The sequence below is a fragment of the Macrobrachium rosenbergii genome, chromosome 13, assembly GCF_040412425.1.
Source record: "Macrobrachium rosenbergii isolate ZJJX-2024 chromosome 13, ASM4041242v1, whole genome shotgun sequence".
In the NCBI taxonomy this organism is placed as follows: Eukaryota; Metazoa; Arthropoda; class Malacostraca; order Decapoda; family Palaemonidae; genus Macrobrachium; species Macrobrachium rosenbergii.
In genome coordinates, this window is record NC_089753.1 from 20,844,306 (window position 1) to 20,871,627 (window position 27,322).

General features: G+C 34.6%; 1 protein-coding gene and 1 long non-coding RNA gene across 20 annotated transcripts in view; one reads left to right on the top strand and one right to left on the bottom strand.

Annotated features, from left to right (window-relative positions):
• LOC136844978 (uncharacterized) overlaps positions 1-5,304 on the top strand; it is a 122,677-nt gene extending 117,373 nt beyond the window's left edge. The window contains exons 3-4 of the long non-coding RNA XR_010855024.1: positions 4,587-4,699; positions 5,181-5,304. This is a non-coding gene — a long non-coding RNA (uncharacterized lncRNA). The remainder of the gene's footprint in view (positions 1-4,586; positions 4,700-5,180) is intronic.
• The window catches only part of LOC136844976 (longitudinals lacking protein, isoforms H/M/V-like), a 188,928-nt gene that overhangs the window by 96,818 nt on the left and 64,788 nt on the right, over positions 1-27,322 (bottom strand). Inside the window, exon 6 of one of the 19 annotated variants that reach the window (XM_067114456.1) lies at positions 174-580. The exons of 14 other annotated variants lie outside the window; for them this stretch is intronic. In XM_067114456.1, the coding sequence (XP_066970557.1) occupies positions 203-580 (378 nt within the window). In that variant the 3' untranslated portion in view covers positions 174-202. Of the gene's footprint in view, positions 1-173; positions 581-10,060; positions 10,700-12,279; positions 15,430-21,082; positions 25,545-27,322 lie in introns of those variants that run through there. 4 more of the 19 variants (XM_067114465.1, XM_067114460.1, XM_067114473.1 and 1 more) reach the window with 4 other exon arrangements.

The following is a 27,322-nucleotide window of genomic DNA, read 5'->3' on the forward strand; positions in this document are numbered from 1 at the left end:
ACCTTCAAATTGGCGATTATTCTGCCGCTTGGGGCCATATATTTCTTGCGTGGATCGGCGTATTTACGCACAAATAACCCGGAACATGCGTCGGGTAAGGCCAGGAAATAATTTCTGATGAATATATTTGAAAAGCGCCTCTCGAACGTCAGAAGTGTCAGAACCGGGACTGCCTGTACAGCTAATTGCTATATTTCACGGACTAGCTAAAAATATTATCAGCTTGGCAGTGACTTGTTCCTTCTAGGCCAGACATTCTCAAATGTCTCCTCATGTGTAGCTGAAGTGAACTCTTACGAGCTGATCGATAGGGACACTTAGAACAAGAAAATGGCTTTTCTCCAGTATGTGTCCTCACGTGTGTCTTCAGGTTGCCTTTTTGTGAAAAGGAAGCCGGACACATGAAGCACTTGAAAGGCTTTTCACCTGTATGCACTAACACATGATGGGCCAAGTTGGTCTTTACTGAAGTGGTGAAAGGACAGTATGTGCACTTGAATACCTTCAGAGTAGTCAAAGGAGAAAGTCTGTGCGTTTGCAGCTTCATGGTGGTTCTCCCCACTGGCTCCGGAAAGTCAACCTGTGAGGGAAAATTTTCCATGAATGACGCATAACACGTTTCAGTTGCTGAGTTTATATCACTTCTCTGATTTTAACAATGATTCAAAGAAATTTTCAGTTCAACTAAGTATGTAAAAGATTTTACCTGAAGCATTTTTATTTTTGTAGTATCACTCTTTGAGGATAAAACAGAGTATAAGTTGAAGTAAACACATTTTACAAAGCACACATTGTTATCCACTTAAAACTAGGGATACTCAACTAGACATGATTAGCAACTTTATAGGCAAGTACAGCTGAAATGTTGTCATATAAATTCAAAAAGTAATGGTCAATAAATGACTGTAATGTATGACTGACACCTCAACGCTAAAAGACAATTGGCAAATTAGTCTTTGTAAGGGCACATAATGCAGTTATGGATCACTAACCTTAGGAGGTTTTATTCCTCACAAGTTCACATCTCTCTCATATTTTTCCATAGTCAACTTAGAGTATGAACAAGAATAAACAAGATTAAACAAGTAAAAAATGCGTCAAAGTTTCTTCAGTGCAATCGAGTTTTCTGTACAGCCGCTACTGCATATAATCAAGACCACCAAAAATAGATCTATCTGTCGGTGATCTCAGTATAATGGTGTGTGAGCTGCAGCCCATGAAACTTTAACCACAGCCCAGTGGTGGCCTGGCCAATATTGTTGCCAGAAGCATGATTATGGCTAACGTTAACCTTAAATAAAATAAAAACTAATGAGGCTAGATGATCAACATAACAATTTGCAGCCCTCTAGCCGGCACACACAAAAAAATGTGGACGGACAGACAAAGCTGACACAATAGTTTTCTTTCCAGAAAACTAAAACCTTATACCTTTATATCATATTCTTGGCCTTCTTTGTGATCATTTGTAGCATAAGGCATCCTGTTGAGTCAAAGAAACCTTTCTGCAGACGACATTGGTTTAGAAATAAGGCTGCAATAGAGGGGGTGGTTATATGAATAACTTGCATATAGTACATCAAAGATCACTGTCAAGTGTTGGTGATACGGAGACCTAGGGTAAGACTGATGGGATGGGTTACCCCTAGAGGTATGGTGAAGGGAAGGAAAGAAACTGTCAAGGACTCAGAAGGCCTAGAGTAATGGCAGCATGAGTAAGCTCCAAATCTTCATGATGTGCCATCTTCCCCTCTTCCTAAAAGTTTTATAAAAACCAGCAATTCTATTTTTGCCCCCAAAGGATGTACTTCTAGTCTATTACTTTTTAATAGACTAATGAAACTTTTCAATTAGGTTTAAATGAAGCATAAGACATTTTTTCCTCTTTTAATCAGTCAACAGGTATTTGATATTAAACGCACTTTCAAAACATGTTAACTAAATTAAATTTAAGTGAGGCCATTCATAATAGAGTTTGCTCTTGGAAAATCAACAAAAAGTATAAAAGAGGCTTCAGATTTCGTGTAAGCTTCGTGTTTTAACGGGAAAACTACATAGTACATGTACATATGAAGTGAAATATGAATGGTGCCTCAATGAATATGAAGTGTTAAAACAGGAAACAATAAGGTACTTAATGATCTAAAATAGGACATTTAATGGGTGGGCTTTTGGCAACTCACGATCAGAAGAACCATAGTCATACAGTAAATTGTATGACTATTAATCTACAAAACAACTACAAAACCATGTTGTCCCAGGAAAATGGAAGGTTTTGTCTTTTTTTTTTAAATCTCAAGGGATAAATATTTAATTCCTTTCACGTTTTGGCAGGAGGATAAACTGTATTCAATGGGGGGGGGATAATTTACCGATACACTCTGGTCAGCCTGGCAGGCAAGCTCAGTAATATAATGTTTATGTTCACTTTAATAACGGTAATGCCCCCTAATATATTTCCAATGTCACTGTAGTCTAAATTGGTATATGGATGAAAATACTCCCATTTCATTTGTCCATAACATCAAAGTTAATGTATGCAAACAATCCTATTAAATTTCTCTCGTGTTGTATGGTGTTACTTTGTTGAAAGTTTTGATGAAGGTAATATTTCTTAATAATTGTTATTAATTCTGTAGTGTAGTGTAAGTCAGAAAATTATACATGGAAATGTTCTCAATTCATTTGTCCATAACATGTTTACATTATTATGTGGAATACCTCTCGCACTTTCTTACCATGTACAGTAAACCCCCCATATTCGCGTTCTCATGATTCGCGGGTTTCTTGGTGGAACATGTCTAGTCATTATTTGCGGAAAATCGCCCATTCGTGGTATTTTTCACTGAGAAATATTCAGTAATTACTGTATTTTCATATAATTTTCATGAATAAATGCACTTTTTGTGATAAAACTATTAAAATACTCAGGTATATGCATTTTTACAGGATTTTTCTGTGTTTAAACTATCAAAATGGGCAGTTCTAAGTGTTTTTTAGAGGGGTTTTAAGTATTCACGGATTTTAGCTATTTGTGCGGGGGGACCATCCTCAGAATATCGGGGTTCACTGTAAATTACTTTACATTTCCCTGCATGAATGATAAAGCACTAAAAAGAAATTTTACAAAATTTCAAATTAACACTGACAGCTAACCTGAAGAACACTACATAGCCTGACTAAGCTGGAGTGTCTGGTGGGGGATAGCAGTTATCAAGTGGGTTAAATTTTTTTTGGTGTTGGAGCATGCAATACACCTATATTATTGTACTATAGCAGGTAGGATAAATGACAGAGTTTTATAATACTGTTAAAACATAGTACAATACGCACACACAGCATCTGCAGATCACTTAGGTGACACAGTACATCTTTATTATGATAGCATGAACTGAAGGTCTTGAGTGAGACATTTTGCTGGCTGGATTCCAGCACAGATACTTATTGCTGTATTTCATGCAAAACGTTTTTACTTGACTTATATAAGGCTGAATAAATTGCAAGGGTAGGCTAGGATTTTTAGGTAGTCCAGCTTAGGTAAAGTATACATTACTAAATTTTATTCACATTTTGCAGATACAGTATCCTCATCCTCTTAAATGTTTAGTTCCAGTGATTAGCAGTTTGATTTTTTAAGAGGGACTGACATGTTTGCAGAAATATAAAAAAAGAATAATCTCTCTAAATCACTGTCTGGGTTACAAATCCAGCCAGGTCAAGACCTACCTCAACTTTTATGGAACAGAACTAAAAGCTGTACTGAATATTTAAGCTGCATGGAACATGCGATACAAACCAGTTTTGTACTAAAACAAGGCCTGAACCTTACAGTATCCAGATTAGTAAAATATCCCTGTTAAATGTCCATGCAGACTATGCTTGTTTGGGATGCATATAAAAATAGTCAGGAAAATATTCAGAGAAAACTGTGGGAAATTATAGATATTTAATGCATATAAAACAGTCCAGAAGCAGCAAGTGCATCACCTGGGTTACTTTTTCACATTCTCTGCGTTTTGTGATTGGTCAGGTACACCCGTTCACTCACTAATCCTTATGATTGACAAATCAAGTCTCCATTCAAGCTGATCTCATACTTGGTGAAGGTTGTCTTCTGGTTTACTGTGTCAAAGGTTTTTACAAAATCTGGACATGCATTATCATTTCACACACATAATAATAATGTAGACATTTAGAACTTGTATACTTTTTATTGTATATTGCCTGAGAAAGTTCATATTGTCTCATAGATTCATTATATTTGTTTCACTGACTAGATGTTTACATTTTTACACCTATAATCTTCAGACCTTCTATAAGTTTTTTATGGAACTACTACTCGTTCTGCATACGTGATGCAATTGTACCAGCTGAAATTTTCATGATGTTTGTTATTTTATATTCCTTTGTTCCCAACCTTATAAGGAAGAGTTTGAACTTAGGGTAAAATAACATTACCACCTTCAGACATGTTTATTACAAGTGAAATAACAATTGCATCTTTTCCCAGTATCTTGACACCAATTCATTTTGCATATCATTCATGGCATGTTGTCTACAACTGTGTTTCTGTCTTCCTCTTCTAGACTACTTGAAGAGAAGTGTTTTTCCTCCTGAGCTGTTCTGTTTTGTCCCAACACACTCTGTGGAGAACCTTGTAAAGCTTAGCTTCACCTTATTCCATGGTATCTATAACACTGTAAGTAGTCTATAACATTTTAAGTTAGTTGATATTTACAAAGTATTTTTTCTTAAATGTCATCAAACCTGTATATTTACCTAAGTTTTAATTGTTCTGCCTTAATTTGTTTGCCATTGAGTATTAAGTCATCGCTAGGCAATGGGACCCATGGCATCAAAGTGTGATTTACCCCACAACATATACTGTACATGAATGGTTTGCTCAGATTGTTAAAGCAACAGACCTCCTAGAGGGTAATACAGTATGTCTCTCAGTCCAGTCTTCATTAAACATACTCATGTGCGCTACACACAAATAGTAAACAATACTTTTATGGTTTCAAGTATCTCTAAATCAAAGGTTATGTAAGAGATGAAAGTCATATTACCTAACTCAAATACAGCCAAAATTGAGGATATCTGGTTTAATATTTATTTAGCTTTCATATCACTTGCAGCTTGCATAAACCTAATTGTTCATTACAACCCATTAAACATAGGATGCCTTAGTCCATGCAGAACAAGTTCCAGTTGCACCATATGAAAAAAAAAAAAAAAAAGCAGCTGCTGCTCCATCCACCATGGCTCCTACCAGTGCTCCAAATCTAAAACAATTTCAATTAAGTAAGTACCAAATCTTTGTTCTTCTTTAGGAAGGGCTTGCTTTGCGAACATAGTTTTTCTTCATCTCATGTTATGAGTGATTCTTGCCCTTTCAATTAATCAACTTTTATGTATCTAGTATACAATTACTGTCTTGCTTACTTCCCTGGGAAGCTTTATGTAGGAAATAATTTTCGTCTTAATTTTATCTATTGGATCATAGAGTAAATTTTGCTCTGCTTTCTGACCTTTCTCATTAATAGGTAAATTATGTACTTGTAATATTTGTGTTGAATTTTTTTCTAAGTAATTTTAAGATCTTGGTAGCTTTGTATATCTGCATCTGGTTCCTTTTCTGGGATAGAACAGGATATTTTAATGGAGTACAGTGAGGGCTTGGTTAAGGGGTTGGTGTTTTGAAGTGCTTTACTGCGTGTGTCAGTGGCTGCTAGCTAAAGCATGCAATATATGAGACTTGACCTTTGGTAAACTTACAAGGTTACAACCCCATTCTCCAGGCTGTTTATGAAAATGGGAATGAGCAGTGCCCCATTCTCCAAGAAAATAGTGTCCTTCTGGCTCAGGCAAGCCATTTCCAGGCCAAATTCTGAATAGCCAAGGAGGATTTGGCAAAAGCTCAAAATCAAAGCCAAGGTTCAAGCAGTCTTTAACTCTATGGCCTTCAAGTATGATTCCGAGTTAGCAGCATTCTTCAGGATGTGTATGTGGAAACCAATCTCCTTTTTTGCAGTTAAACCTCTAAGATGTAGTTCACAGATGCCTAGACTTTTTTGTTTGTGCCCATTGACATTGTTCAGGAAGATAATAGGGAACAGGCCTCTCTCTCCGTCTGCTTAACTTTCCTCCCCTCTGACATCTTCAAGAGCTCAGAGAGGAGGTCAACCCCAATGTTGAGATGAATACTTAAGCTTATGGATCCTATCCCTGTATGTAGTACAAACCATTGCTTTACTCCCTGGCCCTCTGGAAGCCCTTATTGGAATGTCTGACTTTAGACCAACCCTCTTTCAAGGGGCTTTTTAGAACAAGACCACTACCTGGATCATTGAATTGCTGTCTGAGGGAGTGCTCCTTTATCCTCTCTCACTAATAAAGATTCAGGTACTTATACTTAATGGGTTGTAATGAAAAGTAGTTGTTTTATAAAAACAAAAGCGTATTTTTCATACAAACTCATTGATCCCTAGGGACTATGCCCTCGTCCTACCCCCACACTGATAAAGCAGCCAAAGAAGCAGCCCATATGACACGATCTTATGTAAATATCCCAGTTAACAATTATATAACAAATATAAAAGACATTATAAACAATTGGCAAAACAAATGGAATGAAGAACCTCAAAATAATAAGTTGAAGCAAATAAAGCCTGGAGTTAAAAAATGGAGTTCATCATACCGAAGAGAGAGACATGCACGTCTCTGAATAGGTCATACTCATCTGACACTTGAACACTTGATGAGCAGCCCACATGAACCAGCTCCCAAATGCTCAGAATGCAAAGTGATAATAACAGTTAAACGTGTTTTGCGAATGCCCAAAATACAACCAACATTGGTTATCAACTTTTGGAAATGGATCGATTGGTAAAGTTTTATCCAAGTCTGCAACATTTTCAATTGACTCAATTTTAATATTCATGAGGAAAAGTAAATTAATTTATAAAGTATAAAAAGTAATTTATGAAAATACAAAATCCCAGGGGCAAGTAATATCTAAAAAAAAATCCTTATTTTAAAAAAATCTTAAGTTACTTTATTCAGAATTCTATCATTACTCAGCTTTAATTTTTTTAATTGTACAGATGAAACTTGAGTAAATGTATTTAATGTATGCATGTGTTCTAGTGTGGAAGCATATGCCTTTTTGCATGTTTTTAAAATTTCATTATTCATTCATCACTTAGTCCCAGTGCTTAGCCTATGGCAGACCTGGTACTCCTTTTCATTTTAATCCTTCGGGCCAGCCCTATGAGAGCTGTTAATCAGCTCAGTGGTCTGAAACTATTTTAATAATATCATCCCCACACTCATTTGATTCCCAGTAGGGAATAAGGGAATGAGTGTGGCTGCAGTGTCAGTAGGAGCTGGGCCAGATGTAAAGGGTGCATTCTTTTCAAGGTAATGGAGTGACTAGGATTAGTGCTACACTGGTTAGACAATTTGTGAGGGATGTTTGAATGGGAAATATTTTAAGTTATAAAGATGGTTAGCCATGAAAATTCTACTGATCCTTCAGGTCTTATTTACACTAAGTAACCATACATGGCAAGAAATGGTTTAGCGTATAAATTATATTGATGAAGTTTACCAGTCACCTTCATCAGAAACATCCAAATATAATAGCTAACACAGTCAAACCTTATATTCATGATTTTCCAATACTTACTGGATGTTTTTCACTGAAATGAAGAAAACCATCTCACCCCAGGATTTCAGCTGAGGTCAGTGGTTGGTGGCTTGGTAGTATAGCCTTGAGCTCACTCTTACTGACCAAAGCTCAAATATTGGAGTGGAAGATTTTCCTCCTTGTTGCATTTGGATTTAAAGGTTTGTAATATTAACATATTAAAAAAAAAAAAAAATACAGGGTAAGGTAAAAGTTCATTGTGATGGGCTGCAGTGTTGTTTCCTATCTGGCCACATTACCAATGTTTTAAGGAGCTATACAGTAATTCCTATTACCATTTCCATGGGTTTTACAGTGTCCCAGTACTCCAGAAGCACATCAATAAGTTCTTCTGATATTTATGCAAAGCAGTTTCCTTGCAGAGGTGCACTTCCCCTTGCAAGGATTATTTTTACAACAGAGTTGTATGGAATTTTATCCTCCATAAGAGAAAATAGACACTAGTAAAAGGTAATTTTGCAGTTTTTTGGGAGGCAGAAAGTTTTGTAAGCGGTGGAAGTTTTTTTGTTGACCAACCCATAATTTTGAAAATTTTGCAATAGCTTTACATTTTAAAATATAACAGAATAGAATTTACTTTTGCTGGGTTCCAACACATGGGGGTTTGCTTGGAAATGGAACGCAGCAAATTTAAATTGTATTCCACTACATTTTATGATGTAAAGCCCCGGCAAATTTTTCAAAACTATCGGTTGGTCAAACTTCCATTGCTTGCAGAACTACTTTCTGCATCCTAAAAAATTCCATGATATTACCTTTTACTACATTGTCTATTTTCTCTTGTGCTGATTAAAATGCCACACAACTTTGTCCTAAAAAGAAACCTTGCAAGGAAACTGCACTTCTGCAAGGATACTGCTTCACATGAACTAAAAATCCAACAGTAGTACTAAATTTTCATCCTTATGTAAGATAAAATCAGAATCTTGATGATACTCGGCATGTGCCACATACTGAACAAGCCTTTTTAAATAAACTTTTGCTACTACTACTACTACTACTACTGATGTACAGTGCCTGCAGAATGAAATTAAAGTATTTTCCAAGGAGTTGTTGGTACTGTATAAGTCTGTCACAATATTTGCAACATATTTCCTTGTCACAAGTAACTTCATAGTATCAGAAGTAGATTTCCTTGATAGCTGCATGAAATGAGAGAGAATCTGGAAGCATCTATAGCCTATATTACCCCTGAAAATATGACTTGTGATGTAGGCCCATAGGTAATGCCCCTGTATCAACTAAAAGAATGTGAAATTTGAAGTCATAAAGCATGGTGTAAATATAAAATTAACCTATTTTGTGCAATTTATGGCATATTTATCGTCAGCTCATTAATTTTTCAGAAGCATTTGACAACCTGCAACCCTAGATGTTGATGCCAAAACCTTTAAAATATTTATGGACATACCAAGGTAACTAGAGAAATGTTGGTACATATATATATATATATATATATATATATATATATATATATATATATATATATATATATATAAAAAGTTTATCACAAACCCATTACTCATAAACTGCCGTGGGTCTGCAGTCATTCAAATCCTCAGTCACACCATACCCATCTTGACAAGATTAAGTTGTCTCTGCTGTATATGTTTAGAGTGTATTCAACAACCAGCATTTGCCACTTACTTTCCTTGTAAACTTCGAGTCAACATTCTGATCTTTCCACAAACATTGATTTTTTTTCCCAAGGCCTTCATTATTTCTAGTCATAATTTTAATCTGATTTTTATTTTTTTTAAACAAGCACTGGATATGAAAATTACTTGGACAGAGGAGTCTCAGACTAGTTGGCTGTAGGAGACACCCGTAAAGTAAAGAAAGAAACCACAAGTGTGTCTCATTCACTTTATTCTTTTACTCTCAGTTGCAGTACTATTCACAGTCTTAGCTGGTAGCTGTTCCAGAAGGAGTCTATCCTACGTGAGATTAGTTCCCACAATCTGGTGTTAAAACATTTTCAGTTTGAGATCTATTGTAGTTACTACCTAAAGTATATATATGCTACTGTACAGTAGTCTGTAACTTATTCCTTTCAGTAAAAGTTTTGATAAGATTAAGAAACTGACACAATAGTCTGGGTAATTTGTTAGGTGGTTAGATCAGTAGGGCTGGCTTCAGAGAGCAATAAGAATTTATATAAAAATCACAGAACCACCCTTGCAATGTACTGTATAAGGGACCCTTGGAAGTACTAAGAGGTTCTTTGCAGTTTTCCTTCAGCCCATTTACTTGAGAGAGTGAGTCTAGTCAATACTGTAGACTCCATGGTCTTAATGAACTACACATAATAATAGTACACAAATGGTATGTTTAAATGAAAAGACAGTATGTTGCTTTCACTTTACTAAACAATTACAGCTCTTGCATATAAATTATTAAAGAGAAGAGCAGTGCTGCAGCAGTTATATTATATCTAACCAGGATAAAATGCTTAAATTAGTTTTCATAAATTACTAATGAAACATTATTAGCAAAACTTTCTATAAAACAAGTTCTTTCTTGAACCTAGTTCAATTACATTTAAAAAGATACTGTATTTAAAAGTCATTATCTAACATCCATACCTGATATTTAAAAGTCAATTTCTAAACATCCACAGAGAAAGGAATTATCTTAAGACACAAATGCATCTCCTTCCCATCAATTTATACTATTAAAACCTTACTTATTTTTAGAATGCTTATTCATTATGTGTGCTTTCAAGGCCTGTTTCTGGGCTGCTCGATAGGAACAGTGTGTACACGCAAATGGCTTCTCTCCTGTATGGATTCGAATGTGTGTTTTAAGGTTTCCCTTCAGGGAGAATGTAGCTGGACAATATGGACAAGAATAAGGCCTCTCTCCTGTGTGGACTGACATGTGACGCACCATATCAAACCTCCTCCAGGTAGTGAATGAGCAAGATAGACATTCGTGTATCTTGACATTGGAGCCTCTTTTTTGTGATGATGCAACTCCTTTTTCCATCTGTGGAAAGAAATTACCATAAATTGCAGTTGAGATACAACAGAGCCATTTTAAAAATATGTATCATTGCAAAATATGTAAGACTAATCAGTGTTGATTTAGAATGTTAAGAGTTCAAATTCATCGTGCTGTTAATGGTGTTGATACATTATTATGTAAGTGATGTTAAAAAATTAAAAGTGAAGTTTAATACAATTGAAAATAGTGAAACGAAAAAAATTACCTTCAAAATGGTCTTCCTTTATCCTTGTTTCTCCTTTTCTCCTCATTACTGACTTGATTTAAGCATAAAAAAAATGATAAAGAGCCATACCTTAACTAATTTTAAGATGAGCAGAATCCATTAATAAAGCCAACTGCAGACACTTTTTGTTTAATGTATTTACATTAATCTGTATACAAGTCTTTTGTACAGGACTTAAATCAGAATAAATAAATAACTCATAATTATGACAAAAATCTGATGCAATACCAAAATTACAGAAGTTTCTGTAATAACTTTTTCTTATATTCCTTGAAACAATGTTAACATTAATGACTTGCCATTAATGGATTTTATCACTAAATTTATAATATACTTAGAAAAAGAAAAACTAAATAAGAAGTGCATTAAGCAGCTTGGTGATTTGTGTGTAACTGAGAGCTGGTAAAGCAGATTTTGTGCATTAAGACTAATGAACACTGAAGTGGATGAGTAAAAAGTAAGCTATTACAGGATTTTTAATGGGAAAATAAAGGAATACTTGTTGGAAATTTTACTTTTACCTTTTGAAACGACTCTAATGATTTGATGTGTGTTCTAGAAAAGCGTAACTATTGTTCAAGACATAAATTTGTTGCTTTTTGCATAACATACATCAGAGCAACTTGGGTAATTGGATACTGTCAGTATGCAAATGCTACACAACTGACTAAAATTGTAAAAGCAATTTACACTTGCATCCATACTCTATACTGTAATCAGCTGTCAGTATTCTTAGGCCAGTGAACTGTTTATCCCATGATATCCTATCAGTGCATGGTAACTTGTTGGAAATTGGTTAGCAAACTTCCTATCAAAAGGGGATGGGAATATAATTAAATAATGAGGGCTTCAAAAGAAGGTAAATTGAAGAAGAAAAAAAAAAAAAAAGTTTGCCTGTACTGTACTGTATACATACATGAATCATAAACACAACACAAAAAATTAAGACATGGCTTCGCACTGAAATGACACTAATTTTGAAATACAAATTTCTTGTGCCTGTTGCCCTTGTTCTAAAAGAACAACAGGTTTTTACTAAGTACAGTGAACTTTTGTTCATTTCTTGCAGTATATTTCTTCTGCCTACCAGCTGCTTTACTATAAATTTCTTGTGCTAGATGGTAGCTTTAATGTGCATTCATCATGCTAACTGGCTTTTTTTTTATGCATTTCTTGTGCTTGGTGTTACAGCAATAGTGTCAGGTCATGATTAAAGGTTTCCTCAATTATAGTCTAACAACACAAAAGCTGTAGATTTAAAAGAAATAAAAAGCATCAGTAAACACTCCATAATAAACACACATACCTGTGTATAAGAGCAAATAAAAGGCATGAAGATCATTAACAGTTTATTAGAACCCACTGTAAATGAAGTGAGGTAGGTAAACTTGCTGTCTTACACACAAGAAAAATTAAAAGTACATTGGATTACAATACACACATTTATATACATTACCTTCGTGACAGAAAAAAAAATTACTATGCTACTAAACAAACTAAGAAATCTTATGCCTAGGCATATGCCAATGTATTCTTACTGTCAAACAGGTAACAGTTTCAACAATAAATCCCACAAAATAGTACATTTGCCACTGAACAATTTTCCATGTGCCTGGGTCTCTCAACTAATCATACATCTTAGAACAGAAGAGGAGGATAAGTAAAACCTCTAGTACACTATTGCAATGAAATAATCCCTATATTCATTAGTCCGTCTCTATGCAATTGTAATATTTTTTCATTACAGTAAGAGAACATACATGCACGCCAAGCAGCAGAAAATAAGTTACTATATCAGGTTCAGGATAACAAAATTAAATGGTCTAGGATTTCTTTTCAGATGAAAAAAAAAAGTTCTTACCATAATTGTCTGGATTTTCAAGTGAATTTTTCAAGTAACACATTATCTTCAAGGATGCAAGCCATATACAAATACTGAATATCTAAACTGAACAATATAGCATTTACCAAATGTTATAAACACAGTCCATGAAAATCATAAAGTATGTCAATAATGTGTAATTATATACTCAGCACATAAAAGTTTAAACCAGAAAGAAAAAAGATAGAAACATGTTATTGCTAAAAAATTACCACTTATTCCAGGTCATCACCAAACTTGAAAAAAAGTTGTCAATGATGAAAAAGATTGAGGAAATAACTTGCCAGTGTATAACTGGTTGTAAAAATGCATTTATTTCTAAACGCAAACAAGCCTAAAAAAGAAACTGTTCAAGAATGCAAAGCCTACACAAAAAGTGATTTTTTTTTTCAATAAGCCTTTGAACTAAAGATTATATGACAGGATGTAAGTGCTGAAAGCCAACATTATGAACTGTACTTGCATTTCACTTAAAATTCAATAGTTAATAAAGAATATAACAAGGCCATATAAAATTGATCATTATGACTTCAAAATTCAAAGTTTTTTTGGCAATGCCAAACTACTAAGATATTAAACATTCTTGTTAGTAATAATGGAGAGATTACTTGTTAGTAATTACTAAACAGCCCTTAATATTTTATCATGTCCTATTTCTAACTGTTTAGTAAACAATTAGATCTTGCAACTAAATTAAAATAGTTTGACCTATAATCATTCGGTCAAAATCTCTTGAAAATACAAAGTGCTCCTGAGAAAACAAAATTTAGAAGGTAATCTCAGCACTTTATGCACTGTTGACAAAGTTTAATCAGAACCACCCAGGACCTTATGAAGGCCCAATAATGTGCCTTTCGAGAACTTCATTTAAATTATTTAAACTCCCACACTAGATGAGCCCTGAATAAACACTTTCCTAATGTTAAGGCAGATGGAAAAAGCATATCTTACCAAGGCCTCATGGAAAAAAGAAAGGAAGAGGGAAAACCAAAGAGGTAATGGGAAGAAATTCTAAGATTCAGTGTATGTAATAAGGATTGTTTTCAATGGAATAGCAGCCAAAATACTGCAAAAGAGAGACCAATGTTTCCAAGCAGCAGTGACAGACTACAAAGGTACAGTATATGAAGAGATGATGGTGTGGCAAATGGTTTCAGCTTATTGGTAACCCCTAATTTTGATAAAGGGCACAAATAGGCAACCCAAATACCAACTTAATATTTGAAGTATGATTTAAGCATGACCAGTGGAAAGGTTAACTGGTAGGACAATATACATTATTGCACTAATTTTATAGTCTGAAATAAAATGAATTCCTACAATTAATTAGAGACTGAACTTTATTAAATTAGAAAACAGGACTTGGACAGAAAAAGAGGAAAAAAGGGGAAATACCTTTGGAGGCACTGAACTTCTACTAAACTGTAGGATCCCTATTTAAGCATGCCTTCAAGATCTGAATTGGATGAGAAGCAAATCTGGGTTTGAGAGAAAAAAAAAAAAAAAAAAAAAAAAAAATGTATGAGAAGCAAATAAAGCAATTTCAAGGATTCTAACATCAAAAAAATACATTTAGAAGAAGCGGCAGAACAATGGTCAACTCGGAGATAAAATCTGAATAGGTGAGCAAACAAAACCCTGAGGAACATACTGGAATTGCAGGATGGATCAAAAACTGTGCTGCCAATATCACAAGTAAAGCGATTAAGTAAAATATAAGTCTCCCAAGATAATGACCAAAAAGTATGACTTCTGTTGGCAACAAGGTCCCTAGCAGATGTTTTCTACAGTATTATAGCAATAAAAAACCAAAAAGAGTGAACTTTATAACTAAAGTTGGAACACCCAAATTTTAAATATTCATGTAAATCAGTCTGATGGAGTGAATAGGTACTAAATTAGTGACTGCTGAGAGAAGGCTTTTTAAAATGCACATTACTGCATTCCTTTACAAGTCAAGCCATAAATCAGTATGCATGGATGTTTGAGAATTAAATCTAGTACTAAAGTTGATGAATTGTATAGCAAAATAGATATACAGGAAGAATTTTTGAACTGACTTTCAAGTTTGTACATTTTTGCATCCAACAATAAATATAGTCACTGAATAAAATTATGAATATATACAGTATGTACATAAAACCCAAATATTGTTTGTGGGTGACTGTACAAAAACTAAATGTCAAAAGCATCAAAAACGTACTGAATATAAAACAAAGTCTGACACAGTTGATAGATAATATTTTCAGTTGAAATTTAGTTCCTTTACGAATACTGCATCACTGTTAAACTATTATAACCATGCCTGCTTAAAACATGCTGTTTCAGAACAAATTTCTGACTTGCACGGTAATCACAGAATGAACAAGCATGTGGCCTTTCTCCTGTGTGAACTCGAGTGTGTCTAATCATACTTGAGTTCTGGGAGAACTTTGCAGGGCAGAAGGGACAGTGGTAGGGTCTCTCTCCAGTGTGAACTGCATTATGTTTCATCATATCTTTCCTCTTCCCAGTTGAATACGAACACATTAGGCACTGATACTTCTCCTTAATGGCCTTGCATCCATCTGCCATCCGTGGCCATCCAAGGAAGTTTGGCCGTGCCTGTGAAGAGACACTACACTGAGTAATGTTCAACTTCTAATACTGTACATAAATTCAAGTAAATAGAAAGAACATATGGCACTATGGTTAACAAAAGTAAGCTTCATATCCCACAATGCAAGAGTATGGAAGACATACCTGCCGACCACATGAATGTTAGGATGGCCAAAGTTCCATATACATATAGTATATATATATATCAAGGTTTGCTGCTCATGCTTATGAGGACCCAGCTAGAATATTTTTTATAGTCCTTAGGAAAAAACACATTTCAGATAGATTTGACATTCAGCAAATTTTGAAAGCCTTGAACAAGCTCTGGAACTAAATTGTGGGGTATAGCCAAGAAATGGCCTACAGAACCTTTAATTTCTTTCTAGTAAAATCATAACCTATATACAGTACCATAAAATTATAGAATAGACTGGAATCAGCATTTAGTCATGACAGCTTTCACAATAGAAAACAATAATTAAAACTTTTCTAAACCTCCTTCTCAGGAAACTTATGTATTATTTGTTGCATTTTTCAGTTCTCCACATCCAAGTGTATCCCCAAGGACACTGAATACCTTACTTTAAACAAACACACCAATTGCAGCACTGAGTATAGTTTGACTCCTTGCTTGGTATACAGTAAAGACTTTAGTAGTATAAATTACAGTAGGCAGTCCCCGGTTATAGGCAATCCGGTTTTACGGCACTTGTCTAGCAATGAAAATCGGCAATTTTCGGCACCGATACACGCTGATTTTCACTTATCGGCGCTGACAATCTGGTATCGGTGCCAATACGTACCTAACCGAGGTGCCGATCTCTGGTTATCGGTGCCAATAAGCACCAATTTTCGGTTATTGGTGATTTTCGTTTATCGTCATGCCGTTGGAACAGGTCCCCCGCCAATAACCAGGGCTTGTGTGTACTTTATAACATTACATTAGTCTCAAATTGGTTTGTAATTGCTTTTTTTAAGTGATGTTATCACATGCCCATAGCTGTGCAGCTAACTTAAGTTTCATTTCCCTCAGTTTTAATTATGACCTGCAAGGTCAGTCAATACGGTTCAGTTTAGTAAAAAATTCTTGGGGAAGCAGTATTTCATAACTTCTGTAAAACTTTATGCAACAACCCGTCAAGTGACCACTAAAGCAAATTTGAGCTCTTAATATTTTTTATTTAATTCAACTGCCCGGTCATTGGAAAAAATAAATCAATCAACAAATAAAAGTGATGAGGGATAAAAAATCCTAAATAAATCAACAAATAAAAGTGATGGGGGATAAAAAATCCCTGAGACCAAATACAAACATGCTTGGTTTACTTGAGTAGCCAGAAATATTGAAAAGGCACACAAGAAAATTACATGTTACAACATACATGCTTTCGACACCATTTTGCAGTGGAGTCTAGACTAATTTAAAAAAAAAAAAAAAATCACTTTGCAGTAGTCTAGCCTAATTAGAAAAAAATTTGGAAAAGTATGACTGTCCCTCTGTCCAGAACCTATACGCCATTGTCTTTCCTTAAACCACTTCTGCTGATATCAGTCACATGGAAACACCTGAATATTTTGTGTTTATGTTTCAAGACTGACCTTGAACCATCTTAAGACTACTGTACAATTCCATCATGAATTTCTCTCAAATATAAAAGAATGCAAGTGCCCATTTGAACTTGAGATGACAATAAGGGACACCTTGCATGTGTGTGTCAATCACTTTACAGTATTTATTAATGTATATTATGAAAAATTACTATTACCAAAACATAAATGCATTTTTAATCTTTCATTAATTTCCATATATATGATGAAAAATTTAGGGAAAAAGACTGAGCTGCATCATACTGCACAGCACATCTACTCAGTCCTAAATTGCATATGAATGCTTAATACTTTTAACTGAACTGAAATCCCGTTCCTGGGGTTGTCAGTTCCATTAGATTTATGACCATTCTAGATTATCTATTTCTCATCTTACACGTGGCTGGAAGCGTGTAGGAACTACACGTCTAATGTTTCATACTGTATCACAGTCCAAGAAAGCTTGCATAATCTCTCTAACAGGAAATAACTGCTTACTTCTATCTAAAGTTTTACAAGGACACTGCCCACAATCATGAAATATTACAGCTGATTTTATTACCTTTGAAAGAGTACCTGCTCAGACAAGGAAAGGGTCTACTGAACATCTGATAATTCATGGTTAAGTCTGTTGTCCACCACAATTTTGTTTTTAGTTTGTGTGATGTGTATTTTTCCACCTTTTTCTATATTCATTGGAGTTCTTATTTCAAGCTCATGGGGGGGATCTGTGGTTAGACTGTTAACTTACCAGAAATGTCTGAAGGAATCAATATGACTACTCAACTGATATCTCTAAGGTAGAATTACCCTTTAGAACTAATCCATGTCTTCCAGGGATGGAGGGTGGGAGGATAGGGGGGCATTCCATCAAGTTAGCTTGCCAACACAATTACAATTGGGGTCACTGCATTGCTACAGTCCCCATCAAGCAGGCTATCTTGGATATACGGAAAACTATACACACCTATAAACAAATGTTATAAATATGCAATAACATGTCATTACAGACAGTTACTTTGCAAAAATATGCATGAACATGACATCCTAAATACAGTAGTATAAAGATAGAATAATTCTAGGATTAAAATCCAAACTATACACAAAATATTTTTCTTCAAAGCCTGAAAATATTTTGCTTATACTTGTTACCATCTATACAAGTCCCACATGATCATGACACAAACATATTTGATTACAATATTCTTGCTAAAGTATGATTTACTGGTAAATCCTTTTAACATCAATCAATCAATCATTTCCTGTGGCACCCACAGGGATGCATAGGGTCTTGATGAACTCACACCACCACTCTGTCCTGGGCTAGCTCTCAAGATCTCCCCAACACTCATCTCCTGCTTCCCACCTCACTGTCCCCACCCACATCTCCTTTGGCCTACCTCTACCTCTTCTACCACGGGCAACCCACCCTGGTGTATCTCATCATACTATTCCCTGTCTTCTATACACATGGCCTAGCCACTTCCAGCAAGAGAACCTATTATATTCACTGACCAGCTGCACCCCTGTTACTTCTTTAATTCTGTTATTTGATATCCTAGCCCTCCAATTAATTCCTAATATTCTTCTGAGCACCTTATTTTCAAATGCTAAGAATTTATTATCTGAAGTCACTGTACTGTGCCATGACTCATGCCCATAAATCAATATACAGGCAGTCCCCGGTTTACGACGTGGTCCGCTATTTGGTTATTCCGAGGTTACGACGCCAAATATATTCATCAGAAATTATTTCCGGTTTACGACGCATGTTCCCGGTTACGACGCTGTACACGCCATCCCACTTGAAGAAATATGGCTCCAAAAATGGCAGAATAATCATAATTTGAAGGTTTTTTTGATGAAAACTCAATAAAATGCAGTTTGACATCGTTTTAAATGCACCTAAAGCATTAAAAGTAAGGTTTCCTTATGATTTTTGACGATTTTCGACGATTTTTCGGTTTACGACGCGGCGTAAAAACGGAACCCCGCAGAAACCAGGGACTGCCTGTACTGTACTCCCAACCATTACCTTATAAATATGACATTTTTATAATTAAATAAAGTTTACATATACTTACCAATAATCACATTACATAGTTTACTTTTCGCGCAGCCAGCTTTTTTTTTTTTTTTTTTTTTTTTTTTTTTTATTTCGCGGTAGCGCCATACTGTTTTGGTGTAGGTAACAGACACTGCCCACTGTATGATATACTAAGCTAGGCCATTTTTAAACATTTTTTATTATGCTGTATATTAATTAACCCTTAAACGCCGAGTTCTATTTACAAAAATGTCTCCGGGGGAGGCCGGGCGGCGCTTCGTGAGTTAGCTCAAGCGAAAAAAAGTTTTTTTCAAAATCACAGCACGCTTAGTTTTTAAGATTAAGATTCATTTTTGGCCTTTTTTGTCATTGCCTGAAGTTTAGTATGCAACTATCAGAAACGAAAAAATATCATTATCATATAAATATTAGAATATATGACAGCAAAAAAAAACATAATTGTATACAAATCGCGCTGTAAGTACACACAACGGTTAAAGCTAACGAAGTTAATTTTTTTTTAGTTATATTGTGTACACTAAATTGCGATGATTTTGGTATATAACAAAATTGTAAAATGATCAAAGCAACACAGAGAAAATATTATCACAAATGATGCATGAATTCGTAACGCACTGGACGAAAAATGTTTTTTTCAAAAATTCACCATAAATCGAAATATTGTGCTAGAGACTTCCAATTTATTGCAAAATGAAGGTAAACGATTGAATATTACTAGAATGTAAGAGTTTTAGTTACAATTGCGTTTTTTTTTACCATTTTGGTTGAGTTAAAGTTGACCGAAGGTTGAAATTTTGGCAGTTATCATGATTTATGAAAATATTTCAAAACTGATAAAAGCTACAACCATGAGCTATCTCTGTTGTATTCTACATGAAATTGTGACATTTTCATATATAAAAAGTTTATGTAACGACTAATGTAAAACGATGCAAAACATTACGCCAAATGAGGAAAGAATTTGAGATGTTCGCTGAGTTACTGCACAATTACACTTAAGGAAAAAGTTTTTTTTTTTTTTCAGAAATTCACCATAAATCAAAAATATTGTGCTAGAGACTTCCAGTTTGTTGCAAATGAAGGTACATGATTGAATATTACTAGAATGTAAGAGTTTTAGCTTATAATTGCGTTTTTTACCATTTCAGTCGAAAGTTGAAGTTGACCAAGCTTGAAATTTTGGCAGTTATCGTGGATTTATATGAAAAATATTTCAAAACTGATAAAAGCTACAACCATGAGTTATTTTCTGTTGTATTCTACATGAAATTGCACAAATTTCCATATATAAAACTTTATGTAACGATTAATATAAACAGTGCAAACATTACGACAACGTGATTTTAAAGAATATCTGGCTGATGACATAAGGAAAGTTTTTTCAAAAAATTCACCATAAATCGAAATATTGTGCTAGAGACTTCCAATTGATTGCAAAATGAAGGTAAATGATTGAATATTACTTAGAATGTAAGAGTTTTAGCTTACAATTGCGTTTTTACCATTTCGGTCAAGTCAAAGTTGATCAGGTTGAAATTTTGGCAGTTATCATGATTTATATGAAAATATTTCAAAACTGATAAAAGCTACAATCATGAGTTATTTTCTGTTGCATTGTACATGAAATTGCGCACATTTTCATATAAAACTTTATGTAACGGCTAATATAGAACAGTGCAAAAATTATGACAAAATGACGAAAAGAATTTCTGAAATTTTCGCCGAAAGTTACCTGGCATGGGCGTAAGAAAAGTTTTTTCAAAATTCACCATAAATCGAAATATTGTGCTAGAGACTTCAATTTGTTGCAAATGAAGGTACATGATTGAATATTACTAGAATGTAAGAGCTTTAGCTTTAATTAATTTTTTGACCATTGGTCGAAAAGTTGACTAATGTTGAAATTTTTTGTAGTCAAACGGTACGCTCCACTTGAAACAACAGACAATTTTAGTCGATGTATGACACGTCCAGTAGGCGTTTAAGGGTTAATATAGACAAATATTTCACTTGTATTTTGAATTCAACATTACAAATATTTCTTGACAAACTTTTATACTTCTGGACAGACATCTGTTTCAACTTGTAAGACTAATTTTCTCTCACCTTCCTAAACAAAGCTGAAAACAGACAACTTTGAAATAGGTGTAATAAAGAAGAAAATTGCAATAACTAGTGGGATGCTAGGTATATGTGCAGTAAGTATATGAAGAATGTGTATCAAATTTATGAAGACTTTAATCCCATTTACTTTTAACAGTTCACAGAACAAAAAGACACTGAAATGGAATAGAGCCGCAAAAGAAAGTTACTTAATGATGAATTTTATACACTGTATTACTTATGTATAAATATGCAAATTTCAAATTTATTACATATATATTCGATTTCATCACATTCTTGGGACTAAACAACACAACACTCGGAGCACAGCACAAATCGTTCACAGAGAAAAGCCAATGAACATTTCTTGGGTACTTAAAAGTTAAAACATGGTGCTTCAAAGATTTTTCTGAATATTGTATTATGACATGAACAATTATGACAAGAAAACTTTTTCTCCAGTGTGGATGCATGTGTATACTTGGCTTCTGAGAGAACTCTGCTGGGCAATAACTGCACTTGTAGGGCTTCTCCCTAGTGTGAAAGGTAGGGCTTCTCCCCAGCGTGAAAGGTAGATGCTTTTTATTTGTTTTTCTTAGTTTTGTACAAGCATATGTAGCACTGACACATTCTCAACTTTTCTTTGCAACATTCTGGATATCAAGTGATGTGACTATTGATTTGGGTTTCTGTGAAGGAACAATACTAAGTGAATCTCCCACAAATTAAACCCCACTTTCCATTTGTCTCAAAACCTTTTAAAATCTTAACATTTGCTATTGCAGGAAATATCAGAATACAGTACTCTTAATTTCCATTTATAACAATCAATTAGATACTATAAACCTTTGAACATCATTGCAATGCCAGAGTCAAGTTTACAACTGCTCAAAAAACTATGATTCTGAATACAGACATAGAAACTAAAGATTTGTACTATAATTCCATTGATTATAACACTACTGTACTGTTAAATAGTTTATGTAAACGAATCTCTACAGAAAGTATAAATAAAAATTTATCAGCAGTAAATGAATGATTGGATTAAATATAGTTAAAGCATTAGAACCTATTATATTACTCTCAAAAACCCCTCACCCAAATATGAAGATTCCTTCTAACACTCAAAACATCAACTGAAATATTCTTTAAAACTTGACAAGCATAAAATTTGAATCCAAGGACAAACATTACCATATTGGCAGTAAAATTAAGTAACTTCCAGTAAACAACTCTTAACTCCTCTTAGTAACTCTTACAATGATATTAAACAGACGTGTCATTTTCTTGGGGTTTAAATATCCATACATCGTCCATGTGCAATTAAGTGTTTTCAAAATTTCTTTGGAATGATTAACAACTAAATAATATAAATTCTATATATAGTTATTCAATATAAGCAAACAACATACTGCAATTCTCAAAAGCTTGTGGAAAAATAACAATAAGAAATACAGTATACTTATTTCAACAAACATTTCAGTCACTAAGACTGGCTTAATGAACTATGAAAAATATTCATATGTACTTTTTCATTACCGTACGTTCTGAGTGATGACATCATACACCTAATCCACTATGTTTATTTACATGTAATCATACTGATGCACCTAATCCACTATGTTTGTTTACATGTAATCATACTGATGATGCACAGTGCTCAAGCAATGATGATACCTTTGTATTAGGGGTGGTAGTTGGTATGTCAGTAGTTGAGAATTATAATATTAGCGTTGATGACTGATTATTTTGTTGTATTTGGCTGATAGTGGTTAGTGTTATTTTCGCTGGCTAATACTGATGACGGTGGTCAATTGTAATATTTGGTAGTGTTAAGATAAGTACAGTGACTCAGCCTCCCATGCTAGCTCACCAAAGGGTATCTAAGTTTTCATGATTCCTATACAGTACATGAAAATTTTATAACCAGCACATGAATATGTACGGGTATGCACTAGTAAATGTGCCGAGTGTTGAAAGCACGAGACAGTCAGCTAGGGGGTCTGTGGTTGGTTGTATTTTTTATTTTTCCCACAATTAGGCCTGCTAGAATTGAAGTGCATCTGTTATAACCAAAAAAAAAAATAAATAAATAAATAAAAATAAAATAAATAAGAAATACAGAATTAATGGTCATAAAAACAAATTAAAAAGTGCCACGAGCACCATCAACTAAATCCTCTCCAAGAAACTTGAAATGCCTCAGAGTGGCACTGACTTAAAGCATTTATTACCACCTATTTTTTGTAGTCATAACGCTGCCAATATACATTAACAGTCAACCTGTCAAAGTCATTCTACATATGAAGAGATCTTGAAATTATTCAGTTACAGGTTGATTTACTAACTTGGCTGCTTCATTTCCAGGCACGTGTCAACACTGACTAAAAACTTAATTCACATTTGTCTACATTTTATAATGGAAAACCACTCTTAACCCTTGAGATTCTGACAATGACAATACTGTAGTTGTCATCCATTTTTCACCCTCAGTCTGATGACAAAAGCCCTTGTCACCAAAGATTTTTTTTAATATTTCCCATGATTGTAAGCAAGTGTCATAGAAAAAAAACTTAATATGGCATGTGTGGATGTTTGTTGTTGTCATGGCAACCATTAGGTAGAGCTTACAGGGCTTGAATGTGCATGCATGATGCTCCTCATGTGCTAGTCTCTCGTGAGTGATTGACTGCTTTGAAGTGTAGTGATTAATTTGTTATATTCATGTATTGCCGATTAATGTCAATGCCAAAGTGCCAGAAAGCATGTCTTTTCAGGAAAACGGGCCTGTACAGTCAAGTGATGCTACATCAGACCAACCACATGACAGTATAACAAGAGGCTAAGGGTTAACAGGCAGTGTGCAAGTAACTGAAGAGGTGTTAGATTTCCTTGGGCAGATAAAAAATGTGCCAAGTGTATTACATGAGTAGAGTACAGAAGGACAGTCCCTCTGTGCAGACTAAAAGATTGCCTCCAATATATCACACCTAAGGTAAGTACTGGAGCACCACACCAGCCAAGGATTCCCTTGGGCACGGAAGAGGGTATAAGTAGTGCACTAAGAGTGCTGCCGCCTCTTCCTCATACAATGTTAGTTACAAGGTCTTCAAAAGTACATCAAAGTTGTGGAGGTACACTGCAATGAAGACCAGGGCATTTTGGTGAGTATCCATATGTCCAGATCCTAATCTCTCCAAAATGCTTTGTCATTATATCCAAATAATGCTAGCTTTCAAGCATTTATAAAGGAAAGTCTCAACTTTTACCAGAGGTCACATGATATTCCAATTGTTAAACATCACTGAATTTTTCTTTTGCTTTTAAAGAAATTGGTCTGTGATTATATCCAAGAATAATATGAAACAGTGAAGCTATCCAAACTTTAGTTACCTTCATTGGTATAAAGATTCAAGTGTACCAAATTACATATAATTTAAGTACAACTGCATATAACTCATGTTTTTTGAGTTATCATACTAATGCAAAGATGTCTGTACTTTAATTCTGGTGCAAACTATTTATACATTTCAAAAGCTGATGAGCTGGAGGCCCAGGTTTTGTAGGATTAAAGATTTTCCTGAAAAGAAGTGCTATAAATGCATCTGACTGACTACCAGTTTTTTTTTTTACTTAATGGCTATTCTATTCTGTGGAAGTTTTGACTGTAATGGAATATACTCTACTTGTGTAATGGCATCCAATTCAGCAATCAGACTTTTTCTCTCTCTTCTCTCTACACAAAACTAAAAATAAAAACATCTTCAATTAATATTGTATTGTATATGTGGCAAGTAAATGAAAAATTGCATCTGTTCATGAACATATTAATTACAAACTTTTGACAAAGTTCAATGCAGAAAATGACAATGGAATAGAAAAAAAAAGGCAGCAAAACAAGTTACCTAGTGATAGATTTTATATAATGTGCATGGTATCAAAGAAAAGAACATCATCTTCAGATTTATGAAACGGTCAATTCCATAAATTTCTCAAAAAAAAAAAAAAAAACCAAGGGAAAAGTCAACCTTGTAATGATACATAACTAGCAAGCATTTTCTTGATGCTTTCTTCTGATATGCTGGTTCAGTTTCTTCTTGCGAACAGTACAATATGGGCAATGAGGACAGGAAAACATATTCTTTCCATGGATGGTTGTGTGCTGGATAATACCTGACTTCAGGGAAAACTTTGCTGGGTAATAATTATACTGGTAAGGCTCCTCCGTAGTGTGAACAGCTAGATGCTTACAATAATTCTGTTTCTTCCTAGTTGTATACAGACATATGTGGCACCGAAACACCTTTGGCAGCCTTCTAGTTTTTGGGTGACGTGACTGAAGACTACTAGTTTTTTGGGCTTCCTGCAAAGGGAAGCTAAGTGAATTGCCTCTTAATGCATTACCAATTTTCATACAAGTCAAAGGATTTACACATCTTAATATTTTCATGTTCAGAAAAAAATGTTACTACAGTACAGTATTAAATTAATTTCTAACACTCCTCGAGATACCAGAATACTTGGACTGTTATGCACACACCCCCTAGATGCCCAGTTTAAACTACATTACACACTAAAATTCTGAATTTGGACAGACTGAAGTACTGTTCTGTAATTCCAATAAATTTAAGTCTACATTTTTAGTAGTCTATGTAATCAAATTTCTAGTGAAAGATTAACAAAAATTTTCATAGTAAATCAATGATAATTACAGTAAACCCCCTTATTCACGGTCACACTATTCGCAGACTCACCTACTCGCGGATTTCTGTGTGGAAGATATATACCCATTATTTGCGCAAAATTCACTATATTTTTCACTGAGAAATATTCACTAATTACTGTATTTTCATGACTAAATGCACTTTTTGTGATAAAATTATTAAGATACTCAGGTATAAGTATTTTTAGAGGGCTTTTTTTGTGTTTAAACTATCAAAATAGGCAGAGGTGTTTTAAGTATTCGCGGATTTTAGCTATTCGCAGGGGGGTGCAGTCACATTCCCCGCTAATATGGGGGGTTTACTGTAATGCATAATGACAAATTCTTAATAATTTTGTATTTTTCATAACTTACAAACCTGAGGTCTTTATGTATGGGATAATTTCTCAAAAGTACAGCTAGACCAGTTTAAAAATAGAACAAGATTGGTGGTTTGAGACCGTTAACTAATGGGGAGAGAGCAGAGGGGGAGTCTCACCTCTCTCCCCTTCGCAGATCCTCAGAAGCTTCAGTTATCTCTCTCAAACCGAGCGCTGCCCATCCTTCAAGAAGCCAGTTGTTTACACACTTCCTGATCATCTACGCCTTAGTGTTTCTGGTTTTCACTCGTTATTTTTTAAATACTGTATAAGTATCTGAGTTTTCATGTGCAATTGCATTTCGATCATGCAAACCCATGAATCATCTTAGCCTGAATAAGCCCCAGAGGAAATCCCCCAGGGCTGGTAACAACCCATGTATGTGTTATCTAGCTGCTTTTGATACTCATCCTCATTTAACTTGCAGTAGATGTAGATCTCATGTTTGCATTGTAAGTAGCCTGCTCACTGTGTTGTGACTGGTCCCCAGATTAGTCAGTGGAGGTGTTTTGGTAGGAAGAAGAAATACAAGATTAAGTCAGCTGAGGCATCATGGGAAGGCTTTGTGGCTCCAATGGCGCCGAATGCTGATATTCCTTCTTGTTCTTTCAAGCGAAGCTATATCTTAGAATGCCTTGCTGTAAACTAAAAACCATTTCACCATTCAAAATATTCACTGTAGTATTCTTCAAAACTTGTCAAACAAACAAATATTTGCTTATCAAGGTAAGTTTTGCCCTATTAACAATACTGTACAAGGAAGATTTCAGTGTACAGTAAACTGCCTAAAATCCGTGAATACTTAAAACCCTTATATAAAATACTTAGAACTTAAAAATGCTTATACTGTACAGGTATTATCTGGCTGATGAAGAGTTAGAGGAATTTATTTCTGGTGATAGAAATTCATTTCTCGCTATAATGTGGTTGATTCACAATAAGCTGTAGGTCCCGTTACAACCAATTGGTTTCTAGCCAAGTAAAATAAGTCTAATCCTTCGGGCCAGCCCTAGGAGAGCTGTTAATCAGCTCAGTGGCCTGGTAAAACTAAGGTATACT